Below are 16203 nucleotides of genomic sequence, written 5' to 3'. Positions count from 1 at the left end.
AAAAACATGACCTTTGGTGAATTCATTGCCGTTCAAGGCTTGGATCTTGCGAAGGCAAAGATATGAAATCGGGACTATCGTGGATTTTCCAAGGCATGTGATTAGTACAATTGATAGGCTTCAGTGAGTTGGCCTGGGCACCTCACCCACTGTTGAAATGAGAAGTGTGTTTCTGTGAAGGAAAAGCCAGGCTGGGCTAACAAGATGACTCACAAGTCTAAGAATGTGAAAGAAAAGCCGGGCTGGGCTAACAAGAAAAGCCGGGCTGGGCTAACAAGATAACTCACAAATCTAAGTACTGGAATACTGATCTGAGTTCTGCTGGACTAACTCGTAAATCTAAGTTAATTAGTGTTGGTTTGCTGATTCCCTGTTTATGTTTTTTTTGCTAGCCAGCTGGATTTTCAAAGAGATATATGTGGCTTTGGAATGTTGGTTTGCTGCCTCCCTGCCTCCACTTTTGTGATAATGATGCTGCTAAAGCTGTTCCATGCCTATTGGCCGAATACCCCAAGCTTGTACTTAACCCTGTAAAACCTCATGCGCACGTCTTGGAGGTGCTCAGAGCTTCGGAGCAGAAGCCCCTCTGAGCCCGCCGGCGTAATACATCTGAGTACTCCAACCCTCCGAGTGGTGCTTGTTTCTTGGCTGGCCTGTCGTTTCCGTAACATTTCTAGTTTCTAAAAAGCGAAATAACAGGTATACTTTTGGAATAAAAGCACTTGCCATTTGGAACCGTATCTCTTTCCCCCAGCTAGATTACACGTTCTTCCCTCAGAGCAAAGTCTGGGTTTTATACGTTTTTGAAGCCCCGGAAACACCTATCAGAGGGCCGGGCACGCAAGAGACAGACAAAGGCCCTTGAATTCAGAACCTGCACTTCCCTTGGGAGGACGGAATCCTCCCGTCCCGCTGCAGCCCGGAGTGCTGAGCTGCTGTTCACCCTCCTGCCTCACGGGGGCGCAGGGAAATCCCGCGCGGTGAGGACGAGCGGCCGGCGCCCGTCTTGGCCTGGGAGGGCCGCACTCCCACAATGCACCTTGTATCAACACGGCGCTGCTGGCGGCTCTGAGGAGGGGCCGGGGGCGCCCAGCGGACCCGCGCGCAGCCCGAGGCATATCAGGCGGGGCCCGGGTGTTGAGGGGCGACTGGCAGCCATGGCGGAGTCGGCGCCTGCTCGGGTAAGAATCCTCCTGACACGGACCCGAGGGCGCGTTCGGGATTGCGGACCCCTGCCGGGGCGGGGCTTCGAGGTGCTGACCCCGGACGGGCAGGGTGTCCTCGGCTGCCGCTGGCGCGGGTGAAGACCGACCTCCCCCCGCGACCCCTGCGCTCTGCCCTCCCCCATCCGACTCTTTCTGCGTGCGGCCGGAGCCCCAGCGCCACGCGCCTTCGCCGAGAAACTTCTCGGAGGCTTGTTTCATGGTTTTGGATTTGCTACTGTCCCGACACGTTTTCGTCGAGCCCAAAGAGAGCCCGTTTCCAGGACGGCGAGGTGGTGCGGATTGGAAACCCTGGGTCCCCATCACTGCCAGCGAGCTCGCCTGGTGCTCCGGGGACCCCAGGACTCTGCCTCTTCGCGATCAGCTCGTTCTCGGCCTGATGGGTTTCCCTCTTTCCTTCTGCGATGCTCTCCTGCTAGACTTCAGTCCTGGGTTGCACCCACAGGTTGAAGTCAGGCTGGGCTTCCTCTCCATAGGGACAGGTGTGACCTCACGGTGTAGTTGCTGGGATTTTTCTGTGAAGCTACCAGATCTCTTTCTCTCTAACTGTCCCCATTCACGGAATGGCGAGACGCGGAACTTGGGGTAAGGAAAATCTTGGGCATGAAGTCAGGAAGCTTGGTTTCAGCCATAACTCAGCTCTTAGCTGTTCAGTTTAGTGATTTTAGTCAACTGTGTTCACTCTGGGTCTCTGTTTCCTTACCTGTAAATTGAGTGTTGGACTAGTTACTAGATGATCTCTATGGTTCCTGCCAGGTTCCTCATATTAATCCAAAATTGTGGTTACTTTGATAGTAAAAGAGGATTTGCTAAGGAAAGGGCAGATGGAACTTCATTGTTTTTTAGTACATTATTTCTTGATCTAGAGACACTTTCAGAATCATGTGAAATCTTTGCGAGAGGTAAGAACTAAGGAGATCCTTTAGTGAAAACTTGACCATAAGCAGGGTGCATTGTATTTGATTTTTGTAGAAAGTGGTTAAGAACTAAGAGGGGAAGAATTAAAAGACTTAAAGAACACAGTGTTTGCTTTCAAAGAAGTTACAGTTGAATTATGAAGTCAAGATACAAGTGTTCATGGTGTTAATTTCATTTGACTCCTTTAAGCTAATGTGATGCAGTGAAAGACTTGCCTTTTCCTCAAGACCAAATTAGTAGTACTGAAGTTGGGCAAGAGGACAGGTTACTAACTCCCAGAGTGCTTCATCCTGCTGGTCAGTGCAGTTACCTGCATGTCTTCAACAGACATTGTTAAAAGGAAATCTTAAAGATCCTTCAAAATCCCCAGCTGTGCTTTAATAATTTATGGATCTGTCCTTGCAGAATGTATTTAAATCATCCTTGAGCATATTTCTATATTCATCTTTAGATGAGGATTCTGTATGTCTTAGTTGATAGTATGGCTAAGTAGGTGCCCTGATGAAAGCAACTAAAAATGCTGGGAGGAAACACAAATAAGTGGAAATGTAGTTAGTAAAGAATACTTGGAGCCCAAAGATTAAGTGAAAGAGAGAACTCTTAAGAGGTAAACAGAGTTCTGAACCTGACTTTGAGGGCATGTGCTGAACGTTCATCTGTGGTGTTTATGACCTCAAGGGGCCTGGAAAATAGAAGACAAAACTCAGAGCCTAAGGTGGGGAGTATAAGACGCCTCCTACCTCAATCCTATAAAGCTGAGACTTCAAAGGGCAACATTCAGTGTGAACTGGAAGTTAAGCTCTTACCCCAGAGAGTGCTTGCAGAGAAAATCATGTCAAACCTTGGTGCTGAGAGATAGGTGCAAGGTGCCCCTTGAGAATTCATGGTGACCTTCAAGTGGGTTTATTGCCTGAATTCATATGACCTGGGTGTCTGGGAAACCTTAAGCTAAGAGTTTAGTTTAAAGTAGGGCCTCTGGCTATCTATCAGAAATAAATACACATCTTCTCTGAAGGAGTCTACACCCAACTCAGACTTCAAGTAATTCTCACAGATAAAATTCCAAGAAAAATGAATTTACAATAGAAAGTTACCAAACAGGCAATGGAAAAGTACGAGAAAAAGCCAGTAAAATTAATGAGCAACAAAATTAGATCCTCAGAGATTTCAGATATCGCAATTCCAGAAGAAAAACATACTGGAATTCCAGTGGGAATACACACACAATCTACGCTGGAGGCCATGTTTGATGACTAGCTAATGGCAGAGGGTGTTGTAGGAATGATGCAAGTACTAATACCTAGAAACCCAGTAAATCCCAATCAGGATAAACACAGAGAAATCTTTATGTAGATACATAATAGTGAAAGTACAGAATACGAGGCAAAGAGAATTCTTAAAAGCAGCCAAATAAAGAGACCTTCAAATGAACCATTGTAAGACTAATGGGATTCAGCTTCTCACCAAAAACAGTGGAAGCCAGACAATGGTAGAATGATATCATTAATGGACTAAAAGAAAATAACTATGCAATCTCAGATTTTTATACTCAACAAAAGTATCTTTCAAAAACAACAGTAAAATAAAAGTATTTTCAGACAATTTAAAACTGACAGTTTGTTACTAATACACTCTCCTTAAAGGGAATTCTAAAGGATATATTTCAGGTACAAGGAAAATTATCTTAAGTGGAAAGTGAAAATGTAAGAAAATATGTTGAGCCATGGAAATGGGTAAACCTAAACAAATATTGAGTAAATAAAATGTTAATCTCTTGTGGGGTTAAAAACAAAGCAGAATTAAAATACATGGCAGCATTGATTTAAAAGTTAGGAAGAGATGGTCAGAATTCAGATGTTTAAAGATCTTTGTAAGTATGCTTCCTGTAATTTCTAGGGTAGTTGCTAAAAGACTAGAACTTGGCTGTATAACTTAGAATTTAAAAGAGGGATAATAGAATAAGAAAAAATAATCTAAGAGAAGTCAAGAAAGAAGATGAAAGATGGGATAAATAGCACAAAAAGTAAAAGTAAATAAAAATAAATCACAATTAAAATAAATGTAAATGGACTAAATGTCCTAGTTAAACGGCAAAGATTGTCAGAATGGGTTAAAGTCCAACAAAAGGTTTGTTAGAGATATAGCTAAAATATAAAGCTATAGAAATGGCTGAATATAAAAGGATATGAAAACATACCAAGCTAATACTAATCAAAAGAAAATTGACTTAACTATATTAATATTGCTAGAGATAGAGGGCTGCTACTACTTTTAAAATGTAAGAGACTCAATTTACCAGCCTGATAGGACATTTCCAATCTTATGTGCACCCAATCATATGGCCTTAAAATATATAAACAAAAATTGATAGAACTACAAGGAAAATTCACCCTCATAGTAGAGATTTTAATACAAGCAGAAAAAAATTAGTTAGGGTGTAGTGCATCCAATAGAACTTTCTGAGATGATGGAATTATTCTCTCTGTCCCGTTCAGCATAGTAGCCACAAGTTACACATGGCTGTTGAGTACTCGCGATGTAGCTATTTTGACTGAGCAACTGAAATTTTAGTTTAATTTTAATTAATTTAAATTTAAGCATCCACGAGTTTCTAGTGGCTATTATATTGGACAGCACAGTTATAGAGGATAATATTATTTTTTATCCATATATCTATCAACATGTGATTTCAATGTTTAGAGAGATTAATGAAGAAAAAAAGAGAAAAAAGGCAAAAATACTCTGTTAGAAATGAAAGTGTATTCCAGTGGTTGATGCTGACTATATACTGGGACCTTAGGTAAGGTTGTTGAACAGATCACCATACAACCTCTCCATGTGTCTTGGGATTCTTCAGGTGACTGCAGCACCTGCCTGCCTATGATTTGCTCCACTTGCCACAGACTTACTGTCAAACCCTCCTATAATTGCAGATTCATAAGCAAAATGGACGTTGACTTAAGTGACTGAATTTTGGAATTATTTGTTATACAGCAATTGATGATTGGAACAGGTACCTATAAAAATGTTTAAATACTGAAAGATATTAATACCTTAGAAAAGGAGAGTGTACTGTGTGTATGGATTGAAACATTTTATCCTAAAGATACCACTTCTCAAATTTATCTATGGATTTGATGCATTTCCAGACAAAAATCTCTGAAGATATTTTTGTGAAACCTTTCAAGTTTGTAGACTGTCAACAGGCCAAAAGTAGTTGAGATAGTTCTGTAAAACAAGGAGGTGGGACTTGTCTTACCAGAGACCAATAATTATCAAAAAGCTATGGTCATTGAGACAGTAATGTTGGTAAAGCAGTAGAAAAATTGACCTGTAGAACAGAATAGAGATGCTAGAGACAGACTGGTATGTATGAAAACTTGATTTATGACAGAGATTACAGATCAGTGAACAAATGATGACTTTTCATTATATAGCATTAGATCTGTTGATTTCCCATATGAAAATTAAGGCTTGCCCCATACACAAATATTGTCTCAATTCTAGTTGAGATAAATACTTGTGTGAAAGGCTAAACTATCAAGTGTTTAGAAGACAGTATTGTGGGATTATAGATATTTTTTACACCTGCCATGAAAGTTCAAACCAAAAAACAATTAATGCTAACAAAACTACATTAAAACTAAGGACTGTTTATCAAATGATAGTAAAGAGAATTTTAAAATGAGGCACAAATAAGGGAGGTTATTTGTAACACAGTTAACTGATAAAGATTAGTTTCCAGAATTTATAGAGAAATCTCATAGATCCTATGAGAAGTGAGATAACCCAAAGGATAAATGAATGAAAGACTTCAGCACTGAGGGGGAAATTTGAATGACCAATAAACATAAAAAAGATGCTTATCTCTTGTTAGTAACCAAGGAAAATGCAGATGAAAACCATGATGAGGTATCATTTCAGATCTACTAGAGGGACACAGATTTTAGTTTGACAGTAACAAATGTTGATGAAGTTGTGGAACAACCAGGATACTTAGGAGTGAAATTGGTACAACTGCTTTGGAAAACATTTTGCATTATCTGCCTAAGTTTAGAATGTGTATATACCCAATGAGCCAGCAATTCTCTTGTACCCTTGGGAAACTTGCCTATGTCCACTAGGAGCCGAGTACAGTTCTGTTCATCATAGCACTGTTGTAATGACAAAGATGGGGAAATATCAGTAGTGGAATGGAAAAATAAATTGTGGTATAGTCAAGTGGTGGAGTATTATACAGCAGTGAAAATGAATTAATTACAGACACCTGCAACAACAGGCTATTCCCAGGAGCTGTGGAAGACTGACAGTCCATTTATACAAAATCCCCTAAAACATGCAAAACTAAAAGAACATATTTTTGAAACAAACCTGGTATAACATATGAAAAAAGGCAGTTAATCATGAAAAACCAAATTCAGGATAGTAGTTACTTCAGCAAAGTTACTTGCACAAAGGACTGCAAGGGTGATATTTATAAAACAAACACACAAATACAGGCAGGCCTTCTTGTATTGTGCTTTGTTTTATTGCACTGTGCAGTTACTGTGTTTCTTACAGGTTGCAGGTTTGTGGCAGTTCTATATTGAGTAAGTCTGTTGGCACCATTTTTCCAACAGCATTTGCTCCCTTTGTGTCTCTGTGTCACATTTTGGTATTTCTCAAAACATTTTGAATGTTTTCATTATTGTTATATTTACGATGGTGATCTGTGATCAGTGACCTTTGATGTTACTACTACAAAAAGATTATGGCTCACTGAAGGCTCAGATGATGGTTAACACTTTTTAGCAAAAAAGTATTTTTTAATTAAGGAATATGCTTTTTAAAGATACAATTTGCACACTTAATAGACTGTAGAATAGTGTAAACACAATATTTATATGCACTAGAAAACAAAAAAATTCATATGACTTGCTTTATTGTGATATTTGCTTTGTTGTGGAGGTTTGGAACTGAACCCACAATATCTTGGAGGTGTGCTGTGTGTGTGTACATATATATATTTAATTTTAATTAATGTTTTTGACTGGTGGTTACATGGAGATTTGTTAACTTGATTACGTCAGTAAAGGGTATCTCCACGTAAGATCACATTCTGAAGTCCTGGGGTTAGGACTTACACATATTTTTGGGGGGAGACATAATTCAACCTATTATATATGAATGGACCACAATTTGTTTATCTATTCACCAGCTGATGGGCATTTGAATTATTTCTGTCATGATAGATAATTTAAAACAGAAGAAAAGAAGAAACTTGACTTAATACTCTTTTCAGACTTTGACTGTGTGGAAGAGGAGAGATGTTATTTCTCTGCTCAGATCCCAACCCACCTTCCTGTTTGGAAAAAGTCCCAACATTAGCAGCAAAATGCTGGGCCGCAGAGAGGAAAGAGGAGACTCCCAAAGGCTGGAGACGTAGAGACTTAAAATTAAAAGTAGACAATGTGATGCAATGAATTTATCCTCCAAGCTCATATTTTCTTTTGTTCCATTTGCATTTTTCCCTTACATTAAACTTTTCTTTAAATCTTTTTTAAGGGGGGATATTTAAGCTGTTGACTCATATGCCCAATAATGAACCGAGCTGGTTAACTGGAGTAGTTGGCCAGACTTAGGTGTTCAGTTCTGTGCCCACTGGTTTCATTTTGTCCCCTGTTTCTCTAGATCATAAGCTCCAGCCCTAGCAGTTCTTTGAAAGATATTTCCTTTCAATGTCTCTGTCTCAGTATCCTCCTTGTGGTTAGAGAAGCAGCCCTGAATGAAGTGTGGGCTGTATAAGAGAATACAAAGCTTTGTGGGTTTAGGACTGAAATGAACATGCCGTGGGACAGTAGGGGCAAGAGGACAGCTTCAGGAAGACTTTACAAATCTTGGTTTAGTCATTTTGAGCTTCAATGAGAGTGATTTTTCTACTGTCAGGGACACACCATAAAAAATATGAAGTGTAAGGGAAATGTCAGAGGACTCAGTCAAATCATTTTAGAAAGTTAAAAGATGAAAAAACCTGATAGGAAATACATCAAAATTCTAACAGCTTATTTCTGGATGGTGGTGTTTTGCATAATTTTTTCTTTCTTTCTGCTTTTCAGTATTTTCTTATTACAGTGTATGTGTATAATTTGCAGTATCAGAATATAAAAGCACGTGCTTTTTAAATTTACAAAAAGAAGTAGAAACTAGGTGGCTGTAAGTGCTGGTGGACCCAGTGGACGCATTGTGTTTGTTTACCTGTTATTTGGAAATGACACTGACTCTGACCCTGAGTCTGATTCTTCAGCACAGAAGGAAGCGCCACTCCTCCCCTTTGAATTCCTGCATGCTGCCCCCACAAGCGACAGAGAAGAGCTCCTATTTGCAGACCTCGGAGATCTCACTCTGGACCGTGGTGGCTGCCATCCAGGCCGTGGAGAAGAAGATGGAGTCCCAGGCCGCCCGGCTGCAGAGCTTGGAGGGGCGAACGGGGACAGCCGAGAAGAAGCTGGCCGACTGCGAGAAGACGGCCGTGGAGTTCGGGAACCAGCTGGAGGGCAAGTGGGCCGTGCTGGGCACCCTGCTGCAGGAGTACGGGCTGCTGCAGAGGCGGCTGGAGAACATGGAGAACCTGCTGCGGAACAGGAACTTCTGGGTCCTGCGGCTGCCCCCGGGCAGCAAGGGGGAGGCCCCCAAGGTAATCCTTGAGGGTTGAGAGTGAGCCCAGAGAGGGTGGGGGGCAGCCCGTGTTAGTGAAGATTCTCAGTGTCTGGCTTGTCCTTCATGGCTGTGACTGGAGGGCTCACTGTGTGACTTCTGTGATTTCAGGTGTCCAGGTCCCTTGAAAATGATGGAGTCTGTTTTTCAGAGCAGGAGTGGGAGAATCTGGAGGACTGGCAGAAGGAGCTGTACACAAACGTGATGAAGAGCAACTGTGAGACTCTGGTCTCTCTGAGTAAGTGGCAGTTTTCTCTCTAAAATTCTCTCAGACATCCTGCAGTTCCTGGCCAGGTAGCTTGTGACCCAGGCTACACCTGGATCCTCTCCTGGCCTTAGCCGACTTGAGAAATAGGAGTCTCCAGGCCCTCAATTTATGAAGTCTTTGGAAAGGTCTCAGTGTTGTGTGTTTTGTCTTTCTGCTGTCTGGTCACATTGCTGGTAATACTTACTGACAGGTAAGATGTCATCGTATGCGTTAGAGTGTAACATGGCGAGGGTTCCTCATGCTGTTTTTAACACTTGAGACTGTTTGACAAGAAATCTTTTGTTACCTGGGATGGAGGCGGGCAGCACAGACTAACCGAACAGTGTTTCTTGGCATTTAGCTAGAATTGCAGCCAGTCCTTGTGGTCTCAGTGTTCATTTTGTGTTGAGTAGAAGTGTGCTTGATACACATCCTTATACGTAAAATATAGGCTATTACACAATAAATGCATTTCATTTAGTTGACAAAATCTTTTGAAATCTAGGTCCTTGGAGGATTGCCGAGAAGGCCAGTATGACTGGAGCAGGGTGGAGGGGGAGGGACGTGACAAATGGGTTGAGAGGTGACTGTGTGGCTGGGTCACATGTTCTGCTAGTGGCTCTTTCCTTGTCTGTCACAGTGGGGCATAGCAGTGCCCACCTTACCTTCCAGTGTGTAGCCCAGATGAAATTAGATGCCCTGAAAGGGGACCATGTCCGTGTGAGGCAGGGCTGCTGATGGGAGCCTGACCGCCCGCACCACAAGTGGCTCAGAAGGAGCGTCAAAGGCAGCAGTTAGCTGAATGGATCATTTGAATTGGCCATAATTTTCTAATTGTCCCAAACTGCTAGGGGAAAGTGACTGAATTTTTGAAGTTTTAATATCAACTCCTTGACATTGGTCACCGTATTCATCAGCAAATGACCCATACTCTCTCCTGGGCTCACACGGTGCTGTTTCCAACCCAGAGGTGCTTGGCCAGCCAGAAGGAGACTCGGAGTTGGGTACAGAGATGCTGGGTGACTTGGAGGAGGAAGGCCCTGGTCAGGTCCACCCAGGTGAGTGGCTCCAGAATATTCCATCCCAGTCCCTGCTCCTTGCAGCCTGTAGTGAGCTCTCCCACTGCTAAACTACCAAACACTGCTTGTCCGTGTCCTCATCTGGCATTTATTTATTATAGACTACTATTTATTTATTACAGACTCCTTTATCATTAGTTCACCTATTATATGTGTATCTTACTTCCTTAACTACTGTGGGGAGTCCTTAAGATTCACAGCCCCATCATCCTTCTTCATGCCCTGCAGAGCAGGGTGCCTGATAAGCGTTAGTCAAAACCCACTGGAGACTGAGAAGAGGTTGGTCAGATCTTCAGGAGTGAAGCTGACTGGGTAAGAGGCAGGAGAAGCATTTGTAAACCAGGCAGTTTGAGGAGAATATGCAGGAAGAACAGAGCTGGATGCTGAACTTCTAAGCTATAGGTTTACTTAGTATTTTGGTTTTTTTAGATTATTTACATGTATCGTTTTAACACTCTGTAACACTTAAATTAGCATAGGTGTTACAGTTTATTTTGTCATTTTTCACAGAGATTGAATGCAAATTTGTGGACAGGCTTGGAGAATTTATAACATTGTTCTGTAAGAATAACATATTCACATTTCCAATCAGTATGTCTCCATCTGAATACAGGTTTAGTGTTTTAGGTCTTAGAACCCAGTCAGTCTCATCCTCTTCCAAATTGTCCTAATTCTTTTGATCCTGGGGTACTTTGATTTGAGCCCTTCTGAAGTTCACAAATGTTTGTTTAGCTCTGAAAAAACTGAAGGTGCTAGAATGTGATCTTTTTTTGTGGCTCTTCTTTCTCTTGGCAGCAGGAGCAGCTATGATCAAGCAGGAGATACAGCACGCGCAGGAAAGCCCTGTGGATCTTGCTGGAGAGTTCTCAGACATTGCTGAAGAGCACGCTCTCCTGAGCCCAGAGCCGGCTGGGCTCTGGGATGGTCAGGGCGCTTCTGTCCTCTTGGAATCAGGTCCTAAGGACGCTAATCCAGAAGGGCCCATTGAGGGAAGTAGAGATCCCAGTGGTGGCAGAACCCTGGGCTGCCCCCTGAAGCAGAAGTCGAATAGGCAGCTGCACCTGGGTCAGGAGTGTGGGCAGGGCTTGAAGCTGAAAGGGGACACTTCTGGGCCCTACAGATGTTCTGAGTGTGAGATCGACTTCCGCTGTAAGCAGCAGCTGGCCACACATCTGCGGACCCACTCGGGGTGGGAGTCTTACCCAGCCTCGGAGCCAGAGAAGAGTGTTCGGCCCAGGCCCCGGCTGAAGCCCCCGTCCAGGAAGGCGAAGCTGCATCAGTGTGACGTGTGCATGAGGACGTTCAGCTGCAGGGTGAGCCTGGTGACTCACCAGCGCTGCCACTTGCAGGAGGGGCCCAGTGCTGGGCACTGTGTCCAGGAGCGGTTCTCACCCAACAGCCTGGTCGCCTTGCCTGGCCACATCCCTTGGAGGAAAAGCCGGAGTTCCCTCATCTGTGGTTACTGTGGCAAGAGCTTCAGCCACCCGTCTGATCTCGTGCGGCACCAGCGCATCCACACGGGCGAGCGGCCCTACAGTTGCAGCGAGTGTGAGAAGAGCTTTGTCCAGAAGCAGCACCTCCTGCAGCACCAGAAGATCCACCAGCGGGAGCGCGGCAGGCCGGCCCTGGAGCCTGGAAGGCCCAATGGCCTGCTTTAAGGGTGCCAGCCCCTCGCCCGTCTGGGGGGGGCAGAGGGGAGTGGCACTGGTCCCCCTAAAGAGACACTGCAGAGTCAGGGACTGACTTCTTCCTGAGGGGAGTTGCTTTGATTTGCTTTCCCTTGACCAGGCACCAGGCCCAGCAGCGCTCCTGAAGACTGGGGAAGAGGAGGCGTCTGGGGCCAGGCCTCTCCTGCTGTCTTTACTCTGCTGCCAAGTTTGCCGTCTCCTTGGCACCTTTGAGTCTGGTTTTCCCATCTGAGCAGATAGTCACGGTTGGGGTTGGCTCTCTGACCCCGTGGGCCCTGGTGTCTGGTTCTGGGGCCTGTCCCAGCATTCAGGTCTTCACAGGGGTTGAGTTGGGCCCAAGGAGTGAGCAGATGTGTAGAAGGGCTCTGGGAAGCAGCCCCTCTGTTTCCTCTTTTGTAGTCTCTTTGTTAATAACAAGTAGAAGAAATAATTTAAATGAACTGATTACCTTGCTCTGAAGAACTTTTTTTTTTTTGGAATTAGATTTTAGTTGATTTAAAAAGTCTGACACTTTAAATTTCCAGAGTTGTAGGAGTCGTTCCTAACATGGGGACTGGGCCTACCCTCTAGGAGGGGATCATTTGTGGGGCTCTTTCAGCCCACCTACAGTTAGCTGGGCCAGAAACTGGGCGCGTGGTGCTGGGCTCCCTCTTATGGGGGTCCTTGGCAGTCTTGAATGGGGCTAACTGGCCAGGAGGAAGAGAGTAGTGGGGTGGGCCCCACAGACCCCTGCTGGGAATGAGGAGTCCTGGAAAGGAGCTGAGAGCTTGGGTTTCTCCCCACAGCCGCTCTGCTCTTCCATCCCGTCCTCACTGTGCTCTGCAGCCGCCCGGGGTACAAGACCACTTTGTTACTTAAGGTTGTTGGGCTTGTACCAGTGATTATTTGACTTGGTTCCTGTTACACCAGTTGTTTCTTGAGGTTGTTCAGATTACACACTTTGCAAATTAGTTCTGGGCTTGACTCTTCCTGAGATGATACAGATGTCTCTCAGGAGTGTTGAATACCTGCCCCATTGATGTTGGGGAGAGGGGAGTGGGCTCGTGGGTCCTATGTGAGTGTCCCCTTGGATGATTTGCAGTTGCCTAGAATAAAACTTGCTACTAGCAAAGTTAAAAAAAAAACAACAAAACAGTGCTACTGTTTAATGTTTTTCTCCATTTGTTAAGAATACCCTCCTGAAGCCAAGGTGGCGGGGGTGCCTGACCTGGAGCAGTAGTGCCAGAGGTCCGATGGCACAGCCTTACCTGCGACCGCCCTTAGACCTAGAAAGATGGGAGAGAGCACGTATGGGGATAGTCACAGAACTGCATCTGTGGTGGTCGTGGGTTGCAGGCAGTCTGGGAATCGTTGGGAGGTGGGAGGTAGGACAGGGGAGACGTGGGTGCACCAGGAGATCTGGGGTGCAGTTAGAAAGACAGGCTTAGATACGCATGTAGCCTTATGGGTGGACCTTAAACATACAGTGCTGAGTGAGAAATGTAAGGAACTGAATGAGATCTGTAACACAATGCCATTTAGGTAAATTTAAAATGCATGTACACAAAAATCATTTTGTAAGAACACACAGAAGTGAAAAGTTATATATAGGCATTACAGTTGCCCACAGGAGGAGTGAGTGGGATGGAAGGATAAAAAGGAACAAATTAAACAGATACAAATGAACTCGGTGGCTGTAAGGTATGGGATGCCCTTGGTGTAGAAACTGAACACACAGGGCAGTGGTCATAGGGCAGCGCCGTGAGAGGTGCTGAGCTTCACGACATGGGGTAAGCCTCGCGCATCTCTCCCAAATCCATTCTTCAGTCTCCTCCTGCCCCCAGGCTTTTGTGTTAGATACCCCTGTATCCCAGCCTTGAGTATTCTTACCTCCTCGTGAGTGTTTTCGGGTGAGCAGCCTTTGCCTTACATCACAGGAGGAAAGCAGAGTAGGGTCCTATTTCTCCAGCAAAGTTAGGTTCTTGAGGCAGGGAAATGATTGTATTAAGCAATCAGACTAGTGTAAAAATGACTAAGATCTACTGAGCACTCACGTGATAGTCACTGTCCTTCATGTAGAAATGAACTTAGTCTTCACAAGACCCTGTGTGGTGGGTATTAATTACCCCATTTTACACATGAGATGTGGGAAGAGACCTGAGAGGTGAGGCAGAGGTGGCTGTGACCCAGGCCATCTTGCTTCAGAGCCCACACACTTGACCATAGGCTGTGTTGCTTCTGGCTAACCACAAATAAGTACCTCGTGTCTGGATTGGATTCTAAGTCCTTGTTACCCAAAGTGTGGTCTCTGCACCTGCAGCATCGACGTCCCTGGGAGCTTGGTAGAAATGCAGACTCTGAGGCTCACCGGACCAGAATCTGCATTCTAACAAGATCTCCAGGCCATTCTCTGCACGCACAGAATGCACATTTTAAGTGATACAAGAAATCTTGCCTGTTTCACCTGTCCATTGAAGGTTTGCTCTGCTAGCCGATGAGAAGAAAATGGGCAATGCAGCTGTCTGGAGGACAGGAGTGAACAAGTTAGATTTAAATCAACACAGAGTGAAGAATGATATGCCAAACCTTACTGACTAATCTGTCGCTAATCTGTCTTATCTTCTTCCTGTTCCTACAGGTAAGGTCCTAATCATCACCTACCTAGTTTCTACTCAGTAACCCAACTGGTTTCCTACCCCTAATCACATCCTTTTTTGCTACCAGAGTTACTGTCCTGGAACACAGATTGGACCTGGCTTTCCTCAAAGCCTTGCGATGCATTTGGCTTCTGAGAACGAGTAAGCTCTGTAGTGCAGAACTCAAGACTTGGACAACCTAACCTACTCCCAGTTTCTTCATCTTTCACACTAAATTCTCGATGCTGCTGCCACAGTGGGATTTCCTGTCATTTATCAATAAGCTGTATTTTCCCACCACCACATCTAGCTTATGCTTCCCCTCTCCCAAGAGTGCCCTCTTTGGGACGAATACTATTTATTTTTCACTGCTCAGTCTGTAAGCCTCCTTTTGTGACTGCTGCCCTCATCCATTTCTTTTATTCAACAAATACATACTGAGCACTGATTATCTAGGCACTGTTTTAAATACTTGGGATGCATCTGTCTGAAACAACCATCTTTGCCCTAGTTTTCATTCTATCAAAATGTTTCCTTTTTTAAATTATTTTTTAATTGAAGTATAGATGATGTACAATATTATATGTTACAGGTATATAGTAGAGTGATTCACAATTTTTAAAGGTTATACTCTATTGATAGTTACTATAAATATTGGCTACGTCACCTATATTGTACAATGTATCCTTATAGCTTATGTTATACATGATAGTTTGTGCCTTTTAATCCCCTACCCTTATTTTGCCCCTTCCCCTTTCCCTCTCTCCACTGGTAACCACTAGTTTGTTCTGTGAGTCTGTTTCTTTTTTGTTATATTCACTAGTTTTATTTTTTAGATTCCACATATGTGATATCATACAGTATTTGTTTTTCTCTGTCTGACTTATTTCACTTAGCATAATGCCTTCCAAGTCCATCCATGTTGCTGCAAATGGCAAAATTTCATTCTTTTTTATAGCTGAGTAGTAGTCCGTTGTATATATATGCACACCACATTTTCTTAATCCACTTATCTGTTGGTGGATACTTGGGTTGCTTCCATATCTTGGGAATTGTAAATAATGTCACTATGAACATTGGGGTGAAAATCTATTTTCTTCCTGTACTGCTCGTTTGCATAGCCTTAGATTTGGTCCACTCATGAATATCTGGGTAGCTTCCATGTGCAAAGTCTACAGAGGGAAGGATAAAAGGTTAAATAAGAGATTTTGTTCTTGGGCTTACAGGCTGTCAAGGAAATCTAATAGAAGATAGAAAATTATTTGTCCTAAGTGAAGCTAAAAGTCTGCAAGAATTCAGAGAACAATTACATTCAGTTGTGGGACATTGGGGAAGGCTTTATGAGAGATGACTTTTGAAGTAGATCTTTAATGATGGGACAAAAGACATTCTAAAAAGGAACAACATGACCAGAATAGACATTATAAGGCATGTACAACTAAACACCAATTCATTCGACTTGGATGGAGGGTGGGATGTGAGGAGGGGAGTAGTAGGGGACATGGTTGGAAAGAGGGGTTGTGGTCAGATTAAGGAGTTTGGATTTTATTGAGTTATGTGTTGCTGAGAGTTTTGAGCAGAAAGGGTGAACTGAATCTAGCTGTGATTTGGGAATATTAACCTGATAAGACTCATAACAAGCTTTTGTTGTTGGGGTGGGGGACATGTTAGTAGATTTTTGGGTGAGATCAACAAGAGCCAGTGAGGATCTGACTGGGCAGAGCTGCAGTGGGAAGAGAG

General features: G+C 43.7%; 1 protein-coding gene across 9 annotated transcripts; it reads left to right on the top strand.

The window, feature by feature from the left end:
* The first annotated feature begins 1026 nt into the window (after positions 1–1026).
* Positions 1027–12293, top strand: ZNF212 (zinc finger protein 212). 9 transcript variants are annotated; one of them, XM_031455602.2, is made up of 5 exons: positions 1027–1181; positions 8430–8814; positions 8986–9072; positions 9999–10139; positions 10956–12293. In XM_031455602.2, exons 1-5 carry the CDS (start codon positions 1158–1160, stop codon positions 11816–11818), a joined length of 1500 nt encoding a protein of 499 aa, XP_031311462.2. In that variant the 5' UTR covers positions 1027–1157; the 3' UTR covers positions 11819–12293. The 9 variants fall into 9 exon arrangements, with proteins under 9 accessions (XP_031311462.2, XP_031311465.2, XP_064343328.1 ...); XM_031455605.2 differs by having other exon boundaries at positions 8946–9072; XM_064487258.1 differs by having other exon boundaries at positions 8425–8814; positions 8946–9072; positions 10050–10139; positions 10959–12293.
* The last annotated feature ends 3910 nt before the right edge of the window (positions 12294–16203 follow it).

The sequence above is a fragment of the Camelus dromedarius genome, chromosome 7 (genome assembly GCF_036321535.1).
Source record: "Camelus dromedarius isolate mCamDro1 chromosome 7, mCamDro1.pat, whole genome shotgun sequence".
Classification (NCBI taxonomy): domain Eukaryota; kingdom Metazoa; phylum Chordata; class Mammalia; order Artiodactyla; family Camelidae; genus Camelus; species Camelus dromedarius.
Note: the sequence above shows the minus strand (reverse complement) of the source record. Positions and strands in the feature narration are given on the sequence as shown.